Source organism: Mustelus asterias, unplaced genomic scaffold (genome assembly GCF_964213995.1).
Source record: "Mustelus asterias unplaced genomic scaffold, sMusAst1.hap1.1 HAP1_SCAFFOLD_4520, whole genome shotgun sequence".
NCBI lineage: Eukaryota > Metazoa > Chordata > Chondrichthyes > Carcharhiniformes > Triakidae > Mustelus > Mustelus asterias.
Window position 1 is genome coordinate 1,137 of NW_027594463.1, and position 16,131 is coordinate 17,267.

General features: G+C 54.1%; 1 protein-coding gene across 1 annotated transcript; it reads left to right on the plus strand.

Annotated features, from left to right (window-relative positions):
* Positions 1-11,417: 11,417 nt before the first annotated feature.
* On the plus strand, positions 11,418-16,122 carry LOC144491131 (uncharacterized; the record flags this gene model as incomplete). The annotated part of the gene is made up of 3 exons (XM_078208809.1): positions 11,418-11,574; positions 15,079-15,157; positions 15,881-16,122. Coding segments are annotated over exons 2-3 (317 nt in total), but the record flags the coding sequence as incomplete, so codon positions are not given.
* Positions 16,123-16,131: the final 9 nt, after the last annotated feature.

Sequence of the window (16,131 nt, forward strand, 5' to 3'; positions counted from 1 at the left end):
CCACCCTCTCTCTCTCTCTCCCCCTCTCTCTCTCTCCCCCCACCCTCTCTCTCTCTCTCCCCCCACCCTCTCTCTCTCTCTCCCCCCACCCTCTCTCTCTCTCTCTCCCCACCCTCTCTCTCTCTCTCTCTCCCCACACCCTCTCTCTCTCCCTCCCCTCCCTCTCCCCCCACCCTCTCTCTCTCTCTCTCCCCCCTCTCTCTCTCTCGCCCCTCTCTCTCTCCCCCCCTCTCTCTCTCTCTCTCTCCCCCCCTCTCTCTCTCTCCCCACCCTCTCTCTCTCTCTCTCCCTCCCCTCCCTTTCTCCCCCTCTCTCTCTCTCTCTCTCCCCCACCCTCTCTCTCTCTCTCCCCCCACCCTCTCTCTCTCTCTCTCCCCCCACCCTCTCTCTCTCTCTCCCCCCCCACTCTCTCTCTCTCCCCCCACCCTCTCTCTCTCCCCCACCCTGTCTCTCTCTCTCTCTCCCTCCCCCCTCCCTCCCTCCCCCCCCCCCTTCTCTCCCTCTCTTCTCTCTACCCTCCTTCTCTCCGTGTGTGTGTAGTGTAGGTACACCCACAGTGCTGTTAGGGAGGGAGTTCCAGGATTGTGATTGGACATCAGTCAGTCCCTGTGTGTGTGTGGTGTAGGTACACCCGCGGCGCTGTTAGGGAGGGAGTCCCAGGGTTGTGATTGGACATCAGTCAGTCCCCGTGTGTGTGTGTGTGGTGTAGGTACACCCACGGCGCAGTTAGGGAGGGAGTTCCAGGATTTCCCCGTCATGTCTCCTTTGAACTTTCTGGGTGTGTAACCCTGGGCTGTTTTCAGCGATTGGGTTTATTTGAAGGAAGCCAGTGATGAGCTGGTGTGGTCACTCCCTCTGCTGGATAGACACTGATCAACACAGGGATACATAGAAACATGGAGGATAGGAGGGGGAGGAGGCCATTCGGCCCTTCGAGCCTGCTCCCCCATCCATCACCGTCACAGCTGATCATCCAACCCAACAGCCTAATCCTGCTTTCCCCCCATAACCTTTGATCCCCGTTCGCCCCCCAAGTGCTCTATCCAGCCGCCTCTGGAATACAGTCAATGTTTTGGCATCAACTACTTCCTGTGGGAATGAATTCCACAGGCTCAGCGGGTGAGGAAATATCTCCCCACCTCCGTCCTAAATGGTCTACCCCCCAATCCTCAGACTGTGACCCCCCTCTGGTTCTGGACTCCCCCCACCATCGGGAACATCCTCCCTGCATCTACCCTGTCCAGTCCTGTTAGAATTTTATAAGTCTCTATGAGATCCCCCCCCTCGTTCGTCTGAACTCCAGTGAAAACAATCCTAACCTCGTCAATCTCTCCTCATACATCAGTCCCACCGGGAATCAGCCTGGTAAACCTTCGCTGCACTCCCTCGAGAGCAAGAACATCCTTCCTCAGAAAAGGAGACCCAAACTGCACACAATACTCCAGGTGTGGCCTCACCAAGGCCCTGTGTAATTGCAGCAACACCTCCCTGCTCCTGTACTCGAAACCTCTCGCAATGAAGGCCAACATGCCATTTGCCTTCTTTACCGCCTGAGGTAATGAGGGATCCCCCCCTCCCTCCCAGCCACTGTGAAGGGACGGCCGAAATATTTCCAAGTCGGGACGGTGAGTGTCTTGGAGGGGAGCTTGCAGGTGGTGGTGTTCCCCCTGTATCTGCTGTCCCTGGTTCTTCTAGATGGGAGTGGTGGTGGGTTTGGAAGGCGGTGTCTAAGGATCTTTGGTGAGTTGCTGCAGTGTATCTTGTAGATGGTACACACCGCTGCTACTGAGCGTGGGTGGTGGAGGGAGTGGATGTTTGTGGATGTGATGGTAATCAAGGGGGCTGCTTTGTCCTGGATGGTGTTGAGCTTCTCGAGTGTTGTTGGAGCTGCCCCCATCCAGGCGAGTGGGGAGTATTCCATCGCACTCCTGACTTGTGTCCTTGTCGATGGTGGACAGGCTTTGGGTGGGAGGGGGGGGGAGGGAGTGAGGAGGTGAGTTACTCCCCACAGGATTCCCAGCCTCTGACCTGCACTTGTAGCCACTGTGTTTATGTAGTGAGTCAAAGAACAGAGGACAGTGCAGCTCAGTAACAGGCTCTTCGGCCCTCCAAGCCTGCACTGACCATCCAGCGCCCGTCTGAACTAAAACAATCCACACTTACGAAGTCCGTATCCCTCTATTCCCATCCTATTCATGTATTCGTCTAGTTGCCCCTTATATGTCGCTATCGTATCCGCTTCCACTACCTCCCCCCGGCAGCGAGTTCCAGGCACCCACCACCCTCTGTGTAAAAAAACTTGCCTCGTACATCTCCTTTAAACCTTGCCCCTCGCACCTTAAACCTGTGCCCCCCCCCCTAGTAATCGACTCTTCCACCCTGGGGGGGGGAAAAAGCTTCTGACTATCCACTCTGTCCATGCCTCTCATAATCTTGTAGACTTCTATCAGGTCTCCCCCTCAACCTCCGTCACTCCAGTGAGAACAAACCAAGTTTCTCCAACCTCTCCTCATAGCTAATGCCCTCCAGACCAGGCAACATCCTGGTAAATCTTTTCTGTACTCTCTCCAAAGCCTCCACATCCTTCTGGTAGTGTGGCGACCAGAATTGAACACTATATTCCAAGTGCGGCCTAACTAAGGTTCTATGAAGCTGCAACATGACTTGCCAATTTTTAAACTCAATGCCCCGGCCGATGAAGGCAAGCATGCCGTATGCCTTCTTGACTACCTTCTCCACCTGCGTTGCGACTTTCAGTGACCTGTGTACCTGTACACCCAGATCCCTCTGCCTATCAATACTCTTAAGGGTTCTGCCATTTACTGTATATTTCCTATCTGTATTAGACCTTCCAAAATGCATGACCTCACATTTGTCCAGATTAAACTCCATCTGCCATCTCTCCGCCCAAGTCTCCAACCAGTCTATATCCTGCTGTATCCTCTGACGATCTTCACTATCCGCAACTCCCACCAATTTTTGTGTCGTCCGCAAACTTAATAATCAGGATGTGGAGATTCCGGCGTTGGACTCGGGTAAACACAGTGAGAAGTCTCACAACACCAGGTTAAAGTCCAACAGGTTTATTTGGTAGCAAAAGCCACACAAGCTTTCGGAGCGCTGCCCCTTTGTCAGGTGGGTGGGAGTTGTGTTCACAAACAGGGCATACAGAGACACAAACTCAATTTACAAAATAATGGTTGGAATGCGAGTCTTTACAGGTAATCAAGTCTTAAAGGTACAGACAATGTGAGTGGAGAGAGGGTGAAGCACAGGTCAAAGAGATGTGTATTGTCTCCAGACAGGACAGTTAGTGAGATTTTGCAAGCCCAGGCAAGTCGTGGGGGTTACAGATAGTGTGACATGAACCCCAAGATCCCGGTTGAGGCCGTCCTCATGTGTGCGGAACTTGGCTATCAGTTTCTGCTCAGCGACTCTGCGCTGTCGTGTGTGGTGAAGGCCGCCTTGGGGAACGCTTATCCGGAGATCAGAGGCCGAATGCCCCGTGACCGCTGAAGTGCTCCCCAACAGGAAGAGAACACTCTTGCCTGGTGATTGTCGAGCGGTGTTCATTCATCTGTTGTCGCAGCGTCTGCATAGTTTCCCCAATGTACCATGCCTCGGGACATCCTTTCCTGCAGCGTATCAGGTAGACAACGTTGGCCGAGTTGCAAGTGTATGTACCGTGTACCTGGTGGATGGTGTTCTCACGTGAGATGATGGCATCGGTGCCGATGATCCGGCACGTCTTGCAGAGGTTGCTGTGGCAGGGTTGTGTGGTGTCGTGGTCACTGTTCTCCTGAAGGCTGGGTAGTTTGCTGCGGACAATGGTCTGTTTGAGGTTGTGCGGTTGTTTGAAGGCAAGAAGTGGGGGTGTGGGGATGGCCTTGGCGAGATGTTCGTCTTCATCGAAGACATGTTGAAGGCTCCGGAGGAGATGCCGTAGCTATATAAGACCCTCGTCAGACCCCACTTGGAGTACTGTGCTCAGTTCTGGTCGCCTCACTATAGGAAGGATGTGGCAAAGGTTGAAAGGGTGCAGAGGAGATTTACAAGGATGTTGCCTGGATTGAGTGGCATGCCTTATGAGGATAGGCTGAGGGAGCTCGGTCTTTTCTCCTTGGAGAGACGTAGGATGAGAGGAGACCTAATAGAGGTGTATAAGATGTTGAGAGGCATAGATCGGGTGGACTCTCAGAGGCTTTTCCCCAGGGTGGAAATGTCTGCTACGAGAGGACACAGGTTTAAGGTGCTGGGGTGTAGGTACAGGGGAGATGTTAGGGCTAAGTTTTTCACACAGAGGGTGGTGGGCGAGTGGAATCGGCTGCCGTCAGGGGTGGTGGAGGCAAACTCAATAGGGACTTTTAAGAGACTCCTGGATGAGTACATGGAGCTTAATAGGATGGAGGGTTATAGGTAGGCCTAGAAGGTAGGGATGTGTTCGGCACAACTTGTGGGCCGAAGGGCCTGTTTGTGCTGTAGTTTTTCTATGTTCTATGTTCTCCGCTCCGGGGAAGTACTGGACGACAAAGGGTGCTCTGTCCACCGTGTCCCCGTGTTTGTCTTCTGAGGAGGTCGGTGTGGTTTTTCGCTGCGGCGCGTCGGAACTGTAGATCGATGAGTCGATATATAGAAACATAGAAAAACTACAGCACAAAACAGGCCCTTCGGCCCCACAAGTTGTGCCGAACACATCCCTACCTTCTAGACCTACCTATAACCCTCCATCCTATTAAGTCCCATGTACTCACCCAGGAGTCTCTTAAAAGACCCGATTGAGTTTGCCTCCACCACCACTGACGGCAGCCGATTCCACTCGCCCACCACCCTGTTTGTGAACGCAACTCCCACTCCACCTGACGAAGGAGCAGCGCTCCGAAAGCTTGTGTGTCTTGTGCTACCAAATAAACCTGTTGGACTTTAACCTGGTGTTGTGGGACTTCTCACTGAACTTACTAATCGGACCAGTGACATTTTCCTCCAAATCGTTGATATTCTCTACAAGTCCAGTTGAGTTTCTGGTCAATGGTAACCGGCCACCACCCCCCCCCCCCCCTCCGCCTCCCACAGGATAATGACAGTGACAATTATACATCAAACCAGTTGTAAGCATCCACATCCCACCACTAGAGGAAGATCTAGCCTTACCTTTCGCTCCTCTCTGGCTGACCGTGTGTCAGGATGAGGCTCGGACATAGCGGGGGACCTTGTCCGCTAGTCCCACCGCTGCCCCCCGCCCCCCCCCCCTTGATGCTCCAGGCCTTGTTCCCCCAGGGTCCTGCGATGGGCCCTCTGTCTCCCCGTCTGGGTGGGAGCCATTGCGTCCCCCCCACCCCTGTCGTCGCCGTGGTGGTGGACCTGTGAACGGGTAGAAGCGACAAAGGGAGTGAGAGTGCGTCTTCCACCTCAAAGCCATCCAATGAGATTACGACTGATCTTCCAGGATGATTCTCACGCCCGATTCAGGAGGCATGGTTAGTAAGTTTGCAGATGACACCAAGATTGAACTAAGAACAAAGAACATTCCAGCACAGGGACAGGCCCTTCGCCCCTCCTGCACTGACCATGCTGCCCCCGACTGAACTCAAACCCCCTACCCTTCCGGGGACTGTATCCCTCTATTCCCATCCTATTCGTGTATTTGTCCAGACGCCCCTTAAAACTCACGACCGTATCCGCTTCCACTCCCTCCCCCGGCAGCGAGTTCCAGGCACCCACCACCCTCTGTGTAAAAAAACTTGCCTCGTACATCTCCTTTAAACCTTGCCCCCTCGCACCTTAAACCTGTGCCCCCCCTAGTAATCGACTCTTCCACCCTGGGGGGGGGGAAAAAGCTTCTGACTATCCACTCTGTCCATGCCCCTCATAATCTTGTAGACTTCTATCAGGTCTCCCCCTCAACCTCTGTCTTTCCAGTGAGAACAAACCAAGTTTCTCCAACCTCTCCTCATAGCTAATGCCCTCCAGACCAGGGCAACATCCTGGTAAATCTTTTCTGTAACCCTCTCCAAAGCCTCAACATCCTTCTGGTAGTGTGGCGACCAGAATTGAACACTATATTCCAAGTGCGGCCCTAACTAAGGTTCTATAAAGCTGCAACATGACTTGCCCAATTTTTAAACTCAATACCCTGGCCGATGAAGGCAAGCATGCCGTCTGCCTTCTTGACTACCTTCTCCACCTGCGTTGCCACTTTCAGTGACCTGTGTACCTGTACACCCAGATCCCTCTGCCTATCAATACTCTTAAGGGTTCTGCCATTTACTGTATATTTCCTATCTGAATTAGACCTTCCAAAATGCATGACCTCACATTTGTCCGGATTAAACTCCATCTGCCATCTCTCCGCCCAAGTCTCCAACCAGTCTATATCCTGCTGTATCCTCTGATGATCCTCATCGCTATCCGCAAATCCACCAACCTTTGTGTCATCCGCAAACTTACAAATCAAACCAGTTACATTTTCCTCCAAATCATTTATATATATTACAAACAGCAAAGGTCCCAGCACTGATCCCTGAGGAACACCACTTGTCACAGCCCTCCATTCAGTAACGCACCCTTCCACTGCCACCCTCTGTCTTCTATGACTGAGCCAATGGCACAGTGGACAGTGAAGAAGGTTATCTCCAATTGCAACGGGATCTTGATCAATTGGGCCAGTGGTCTGACGAATGGGGCGGCACGGTAGCACAGTGGTTAGCACTGCAGCTTCACAGCTCCAGGGACCTGGGTTCGATTCCCGGCTCGGGTCACTGTCTGTGTGGAGTTTGCACATTCTCCTCGTGTCTGCGTGGGTTTCCTCCGGGTGCTCCGATTTCCTCCCACAGTCCAAAGATGTGCGGGTTAGGTTGATTGGCCATGCTAAAATTGCCCTTAGTGTCCTGGGATGTGTAGGTTAGAGGGATTAATGGGTAAATATGTAGGGATATGGGGATAGGGCCTGGGTGGGATTGTGGTCGGTGCAGACTCGATGGGCCGAATGGCCTCTCTCTGTGCTGTAGGGTTTCTAAGATTTCTCTAAGATGGCAGATGGAGTTTAATTTAGACAAATGCGAGGTGATGCATTTTGGTAGATTGAACCAGGGCAGGACTTACTCAGTTAATGGTAGGGCGTTGGGGAGAGTTACAGAACAAAGAGATCTAGGCATACATGTTCATTGCTCCTTGAAAGTGGAGTCACAGGTGGACAGAGTGGTGAAGAAGGCATTTGGCACGCTTGGTTTCATTGGTCAGAACATTGAATACAGAAGTTGGGACGTCTTGTTGAAGTTGTACAAGACATTGGTAAGGCCACACTTGGAATACTGTGTGCAATTCTGGTCACCCTATTATAGAAAGGAGATTATTAAACTGGAAAGAGTGCAGAAAAGATTTACTAGGATGCTCCCGGGACTTGATGGTTTGAGTTATAAGGAGAGGCTGGATAGACTGGGACTGTTTTCTCTGGAGCGTAGGAGGTTGAGGGGTGATCTTATAGAGGTCTATAAAATAATGAGGGGCACAGATCAGCTCGATAGTCAATATCTTTTCCCCAAAGGTAGGGGAGTCTAAAACTAGAGGGCATAGGTTTAAGGTGAGAGGGGAGAGATACAAAAGGGTCCAGAGGGGGCAATTTTTTCACACAGAGGGTGGTGAGTGTCTGGAACGAGTTGCCAGAGGCAGTAGTAGAGGCGGGTACAATTTTATCTTTTAAAAAGCGTTTAGACAGTTACATGGGTACGATGGGTATAGAGGGATATGGGCCAAACGCGGGCAACTGGGACTAGCTTAGGGGTTTAAAAAAAAGGGTGGCATGGACGAGTTGGGCCGAAGGGCCTGTTTCCATGCTGTAAACCTCTATGACTCTCTCCCCCGTAATCATTGACCCTGGACGAATGTTAGATTATCCACTTTGGCAGCAATAACAGGAAGACAGATTCTTACTGGAATGGGTGTGAATCGAGAGAGGGGGGATACTCAGCGAGACCTTGGAGTCCTTGTGCATCAGTCATAGTTTTACTGCATAATGGAAACATAGAAACTAGAAGCAGGGCGGCACGGTGGCACAGTGGTTAGCACTGCTGCCTCACAGTGCCAGGGACCCGGGTTCGATTCCCCGGGGCTCGGGTCACTGTCTGTGCGGAGTCTGCACGTTCTCCCCCCGTCTCTGCGAGGGTTTCCTCCGGGTGCTCCGGTTTCCTCCCACAGTCTGAAAGACGGGGCTGGGTTAGGGTGCATTGGGCCATGCTAAATTCTCCCTCAGTGTAACCCGAACAGGAGTGTGGCGACGAGGGGGATTTTAACAGTAACTCCATTGCGGTGTTAATGTAAGCGCTAACCTGTGACACTAAAATTTTTTTTTACACAGTTGGGTGGGAGGGTGAGCTGTGAGGAGGATGCAGAGGTGCTTCAGCTGTGATATCAGTACACTGGCACAGTGGTTAGCGCTGCTGCCTCAAAGTGCCAGGGACCCGGGTTCGATTCCCGGCTTGGGTCACTGTCTGTGTGGAGGCCATTCAGCCCTTCTAGCCTGCTCCACCATTCATTATGAATTCACGGCTGAGTATTAAATTCAATATCCTGATCCCCCCCCTTTTCCCTCCCATATCCCTCAATCCCTTTAGCCCCAAGAGCTATATCTAATTTCTTCTGGGAAATCACACAACGTTTTGGCCTCAACTACTTTCTGTGGGGGTGAATTCCACACATTCACCACCCTCTGGGTAAAGAAATTTCTCACCTCAGTCCTAAAAGAGTTTAACCCCTTATCCTCAAACTATGACCCCCCTAGTTCTGGACTCCCCCCACCATCGGGAACATTCTTTCTGAATCTACCCTGTCTAACCCTGTTAGAATTTTATATGTTGCTGTGAGATCCCCCTCTCACTCTTCTAAACTCCAGTGAATATAATCCTCACCGATTTAGTCTCTCCTCATATGACAGACCTGCCATCCCAGGAATCAGCCTGGTAAACCTTCGCTGCACTCCCTCTATAGCAAGGACATCCTTCCTCAGATAAGGACACCAAAACTGCACACAGTACTCCAGGTGTGGCCTCACCAATGCCCACCAGGAGGCCATTCGGCCCTTCCAGCCTGCTCCGCCATTCATTATGAATGCACGGCTGAGTATCAGATTCAATATCCCTCAATCCCTATAGCCCCCAAACGCTATATCTAATTTCTTCTTGGAAATCACACAAGTTAGTCTCTCCTCATATGACAGTCCCGCCATCCCTGGAATCAGCCTGGTAAACCTTCCCTGCGCTACCCCTGTAGCAAGGGACAACCTGGATCTGTTAACTTGTCCAAGATGGCAGATGGCCTCTGGACTACATCTCCCATCATCCTCTCCCCTTCCCCGGGACTACATCTCCCAGCATCCTCTCCCTGTGGACCACATCTCCCAGCATCCTCTCCCTGTGGACCACATCTCCCAGCATCCTCTCCCTGTGGACTACATCTCCCAGCATCCTCTCCCCTTCCCTGGGACTACATCTCCCAGCATTCTCTCCCCTTCCCTGGACTACATCTCCCAGCATCCTCTCCCTGTGGACTACATCTCCCAGCATCCTCTCCCCTTCCCTGGACTACATCTCCCAGCATCCTCTCCCCTTCCCCAGCACTACATCTCCCAGCATCCTCTCCTCTCCCCCTGGACTACATCTCCCAGCATTCTCTCCCCTTCCCTGGACTACATCTCCCAGCATCCTCTCCCCCTCTGCTGCACTACATCTCCCAGCACCCTCTGCCTGCAATGGTCAGGGCGGACCGCTCCCTGATTGGCTCCCTCCGGCTCAGGCCCGCGCGGGGGTTGTCGGGATCAGTGATTGTTCTCGCCTCACTCCCGCCCAACCACGAGGGAGGGGCGGGGGGGAGAAGAGATTGGCTCCGCCCCTACCTCCCCCCCCCCCACACCGCACTGATTGGCTGTTTCCAACCCTTAGCCCGCAATGATTGGCCCGAGCCCTCAACCCCGGGGGGGAGCGCCGATTGGCTCCAGCACTCCTGACCCGCTGATTGGTCAAGCACTGGCTGAAGTGGGGGGGAGGCGCGCTGCTGATTGGTTGGAGGCGGGCGGGTGGGTGGGCGGGGAGCTGAGGTAGTTGTCGATTGGCTGTAGGCGTTTACCAGGGGGACGCGGTGATAGGCTGCAGGCGTTTCTGGGTGGGGGGGCAGCGGTCCAGGGGGAGGGGGCGTGGCCAGAGTGATGGGGGCGTGGCCAGGGGCGGCTGATTGTTCAGGGCAGGGAGGGGGCGCGGCTAGTGTGATGGGGGCGTGGCCAGGGGCGGTTGATTGTTCGGTGGAGGGAGGGGGCGTGGCTACTGTGATGGGGGCGTGGCCTGGAGGCGGCTGGCAGTTGATTGTTGGAGGAGGGAGGGGGCGTGGCTAGTGTGGTGAAGGGCGTGGCCAAGGGGGCTGGCGGTTGATTGTTGGAGGAGGGAGGGGGCGTGGCTAGTGTGGTGAAGGGCGTGGCCAAGGGGGCTGGCGGTTGATTGTTGGAGGAGGGAGGGGGCGTGGCTAGTGTGATGGGGGCGTGGCCTGGAGGCGGCTGGCGGTTGATTGTTCGGTGGAGGGAGGGGGCGTGGCTAGTGTGATGAAGGGCGTGGCCAAGGGGGCTGGCGGTTGATTGTTGGAGGAGGGAGGGGGCGTGGCTAGTGTGGTGAAGGGCGTGGCCAAGGGGGCTGGCGGTTGATTGTTGGAGGAGGGAGGGGGCGTGGCTAGTGTGATGGGGGCGTGGCCTGGAGGCGGCTGGCGGTTGATTGTTCGGTGGAGGGAGGGGGCGTGGCTATTGTGATGGGCGCGTGACCAGGGGGCTGGCGGTTGATTGTTGGAGGAGGGAGGGGGCGTGGCTAGTGTGATGGGGGCGTGGCCTGGAGGCGGCTGGCGGTTGATTGTTCGGTGGAGTGAGGGGGCGTGGCTAATGTGATGGGGGCGTGGCCTGGAGGCGGCTGGCGGTTGATTGTTCGGTGGAGGGAGGGGGCGCGGCTAGTGTGATGGGGGCGTGGCCAGGCGGTTGATTGTTCGGTGGAGGGAGGGGGCGTGGCTATTGTGATGGGCGCGTGACCAGGGGGCTGGCGGTTGATTGTTCGGTGGAGGGAGGGGGCGTGGCTAGTGTGATGGGGGCGTGGCCAGGCGGTTGATTGTTCGGTGGAGGGAGGGGGCGTGGCTAGTGTGATGGGGGCGTGGCCAGGCGGTTGATTGTTCGGTGGAGGGAGGGGGCGTGGCTAGTGTGATGGGGGCGTGGCCTGGAGGCGGCTGGCAGTTGATTGTTCGAGGGAGGGAGGGAGGGAGGGGGCGTGGCCAGAGAGAGATGGGGGGGGCGTGGCTTCCGTCAGCGGGCGGCGCTATTGGTCGGGAGGCGGGCGCGGCGCGCAATTCGAATGGGAAGAGCGGCGGCGGCCGTTTGAGGCGGCGGCGGCGGCGGAGCTGAGAGAGAGCGAGAGGCCGGAGCCCCAGGAGAGGGAGACCGGGGACCGTGTCCGCCATCGCTGGATCGGGACCACTTCCCCCCTCACACCCACTGAGAGCGCGCGGGGGGCAGGAGGATCGCGCCCCCCCCCCCCCCGCACTGAGACAGACTGAGACAAGGTGGGACCTGTCATGGCGGCGCCGGCGTCGGTAACGGTCACTCTGCGCTCGCGCGCGCGCCCCCCCCCCCCCCCCCCCCCCCTTACTGACCGCCGCTGATTGGCTGCAACCCTGCCCGGGAGGGGCGAAGCTGATTGGCTGGAGCGGCCACCCCCGCCGCTGATTGGTTCGCCCGCTCCCTCAGCGAACGAAGCTGATTGGCCGGAGCGCCACCCCCGGACGGTGATTGGTTGGGACGCTCCCAGCGACGGTGCTGATTGGTTGGGCGGGTACCCCCGGGCCGCTGATTGGCGGAGACGCTCCCAGGGACGGTGCTGATTGGTCGGCGGGTACCCCCGGGCCGCTGATTGACGGAGACGCTCCCAGGGACGGTGCTGATTGGTCGGCGGGTACCCCCGGGCCGCTGATTGGTCCAGACGCTCCCAGGGACGGTGCTGATTGGTTGGCGGTACCCCGGGCCGCTGATTGGTCCAGATGCTCCCAGCGACGGTGCTGATTGGTCGGCGGGTACCCCCGGGCCGCTGATTGGTCCAGACGCTCCCAGGGACGGTGCTGATTGGTTGGCGGTACCCCGGGCCGCTGATTGGTTCACCCGCTCCAGCGAGGGGGTGACGCCGATTGGCTGGATCGACCCCCTGGCTGCTCATTGGTGGAGGAGATCCTAGGGCGTCGCCTCATTGGTTGCGCCGCTGCCCCCCGGCTGCTGATTGGTCAGATTCAAACCCGGGGCGATCGTTGGAAAGGAAAGAGTGATCATAACATGGGATCGAGTCGGTGTGATCCCGATATATAATCCCCAATGTGGGAATAGTGATCATAACATGGGTGTGATCCAGATATATAATCCCCAATGTGGGAATAGTGATCCTAACGTGGGGGGATAGAGTCAGTGTGATCCAGATATATAATCCCCAATGTGGGAATAGTGATCATAACATGGGATCGAGTCAGTGTGATCCAGATATATAATCCCCAATGTGGGAATAGTGATCATAACGGAGAATAGAGTCGGTGTGATCCAGATATATAATCCCCAATGTGGGAATAGTGATCATAACATGGGGGGATAGAGTCAGTGTGATCCAGATATATAATCCCCAATGTGGGAATAGTGATCCTAACGTGGGGGGATAGAGTCAGTGTGATCCAGATATATAATCCCCAATGTGGGAATAGTGATCATAACGGAGAATAGAGTCAGTGTGATCCAGATATATAATCCCCAATGTGGGAATAGTGATCATAACATGGGGGGATAGAGTCAGTGTGATCCAGATATATAATCCCCAATGTGGGAATAGTGATCCTAACGTGGGGGGATAGAGTCAGTGTGATCCAGATATATAATCCCCAATGTGGGAATAGTGATCATAACATGGGATAGAGTCAGTGTGATCCAGATATATAATCCCCAATGTGGGAATAGTGATCATAACATGGGGGGATAGAGTCAGTGTGATCCAGATATATAATCCCCAATGTGGGAATAGTGACCCTAACATGGGGGGATAGAGTCAGTGTGATCCAGATATATAATCCCCAATGTGGGAATAGTGACACTAACGGAGAATAGAGTCAGTGTGATCCAGATATATAATCCCCAATGTGGGAATAGTGATCATAACATGGGATCGAGTCAGTGTGATCCAGATATATAATCCTCAATGTGGGAATAGTGATCATAACATGGGATCGAGTCAGTGTGATCCAGATATATAATCCCCAATGTGGGAATAGTGATCATAACATGGGATCGAGTCAGTGTGATCCAGATATATAATCCCCAATGTGGGAATAGTGATCATAACGGAGAATAGAGTCAGTGTGATCCAGATATATAATCCCCAATGTGGGAATAGTGATCATAACATGGGATAGAGTCAGTGTGATCCAGATATATAATCCCCAATGTGGGAATAGTGATCATAACATGGGATAGAGTCAGTGTGATCCAGATATATAATCCCCAATGTGGGAATAGTGATCCTAACGTGGGGGGATAGAGTCAGTGTGATCCAGATATATAATCCCCAATGTGGGAATAGTGATCATAACATGGGATAGAGTCAGTGTGATCCAGATATATAATCCCCAATGTGGGAATAGTGATCATAACATGGGATAGAGTCAGTGTGATCCAGATATATAATCCCCAATGTGGGAATAGTGATCCTAACGTGGGGGGATAGAGTCAGTGTGATCCAGATATATAATCCCCAATGTGGGAATAGTGATCATAACATGGGATCGAGTCAGTGTGATCCAGATATATAATCCCCAATGTGGGACTAGTGATCATAACATGGGATCGAGTCAGTGTGATCCAGATATATAATCCCCAATGTGGGAATAGTGATCATAACATGGGATAGAGTCAGTGTGATCCAGATATATAATCCCCAATGTGGGAATAGTGATCATAACATGGGATAGAGTCAGTGTGATCCAGATATATAATCCCCAATGTGGGAATAGTGATCCTAACGTGGGGGGATAGAGTCAGTGTGATCCAGATATATAATCCCCAATGTGGGAATAGTGATCATAACATGGGATCGAGTCAGTGTGATCCAGATATATAATCCCCAATGTGGGACTAGTGATCATAACATGGGATCGAGTCAGTGTGATCCAGATATATAATCCCCAATGTGGGAATAGTGATCATAACGGAGAATAGAGTCGGTGTGATCCAGATATATAATCCCCAATGTGGGAATAGTGATCATAACGGAGAATAGAGTCAGTGTGATCCAGATATATAATCCCCAATGTGGGAATAGTGATCATAACGGAGAATAGAGTCGGTGTGATCCAGATATATAATCCCCAATGTGGGAATAGTGATCATAACGGAGAATAGAGTCGGTGTGATCCAGATATATAATCCCCAATGTGGGACTAGTGATCATAACATGGGATCGAGTCGGTGTGATCCAGATATATAATCCCCAATGTGGGAATAGTGATCATAACATGGGGGGATAGAGTCAGTGTGATCCAGATATATAATCCCCAATGTGGGAATAGTGATCCTAACGTGGGGGGATAGAGTCAGTGTGATCCAGATATATAATCCCCAATGTGGGAATAGTGATCATAACATGGGATCGAGTCAGTGTGATCCAGATATATAATCCCCAATGTGGGACTAGTGATCATAACATGGGATCGAGTCAGTGTGATCCAGATATATAATCCCCAATGTGGGAATAGTGACACTAACGTGGGATAGAGTCGGTGTGATCCAGATATATAATCCCCAATGTGGGACTAGTGATCATAACATGGGATCGAGTCAGTGTGATCCAGATATATAATCCCCAATGTGGGACTAGTGATCATAACGGAGAATAGAGTCAGTGTGATCCAGATATATAATCCCCAATGTGGGAATAGTGACCCTAAAGGGGGCTGGAGTTACTGTAGTACTGTTAGATGTTCACTCTTAGCGCGGTTTAATTGATATAACTAACATCTAATTTCTCTCCCTGACCCGGCCAGCACCATGATGAGAGCCGCCCAGATCCAGAACAGAATCAACAGCCCCCAGGAGATCCGCACCCTGAGAGCAGAGCTCCAGGTGAGTGAGGGGAATACACCCTGACCTCTGACCCACCTCCCCACCCTGACCTCTCACCCCACCCTGACCTCTCACCCTCCCCCCACCCTGACCTCTCACCCCACCCTGACCTCTCACCCGCGTCCCCACCCCGACCTCTCACCCCACCCTGACCTCTCACCCCCTCCCACCCTGACCTCTCACCCCCTCCCTACCCTGACCTCTCACCCCCTCCCTACCCTGACCTCTCACCTGCATCCCCACCCTGACCTCTCACCTGCGTCCCCACCCTGACCTCTCACCTGCGTCCCCACCCTGACCTCTCACCCGCATCCCCACCCTGACCTCTCACCCGCGTCCCCACCCTGACCTCTCACCCAGCTCCCCACCCTGATCTCCCACCTTCCCCCGATCTCGCACCCCCTCCCCACCCTGATCTCCCACCCCTCCGACCTCTCCCCTCCCCCCCCCCCACCCTGACCCCCCACCCTGACCCGAGCCGTCATCCTGAACCCTGACCCTCCATCGTGACCTCTCGACCTGAGCCCTGACCTCTCACACCCTCCCCTCCTAATCCTGACTCCCTCTCACCGCCACCCTGACCGTCCCAAATTGAACACTCGCCCTGACTCCCTCACCGTTCACTCTGACACCGCCCCCCCTCCCCCGATTGTCTCCTCACTCACCCCCTGTGTATTTTATACAGTCAGCTCTGACCCCCGTCTCTCTCTCTCTCTTCCACAGGAGTCACTCCGCCGTGTGTTGGAGCGCCCGGCCGAGACCCCGGAACTGCGGGTGACCTGCGACCGGGTGATCCGGGCCTGCATCCAGCGGCTGGGGGAGGAGGGGGAGCGGGAACTGGGAGACAGGGAGCTGGGGGACCTGCTGGAACTGTCTGAGCTGGCGTGCCGGGGGTACCGGGCCTGCGCCCCCCCCTCCCCCTCCTCCCCGTCACCCCGGGGACAGGGTCACCTCTACCTGGAGAGGCTCCTCTT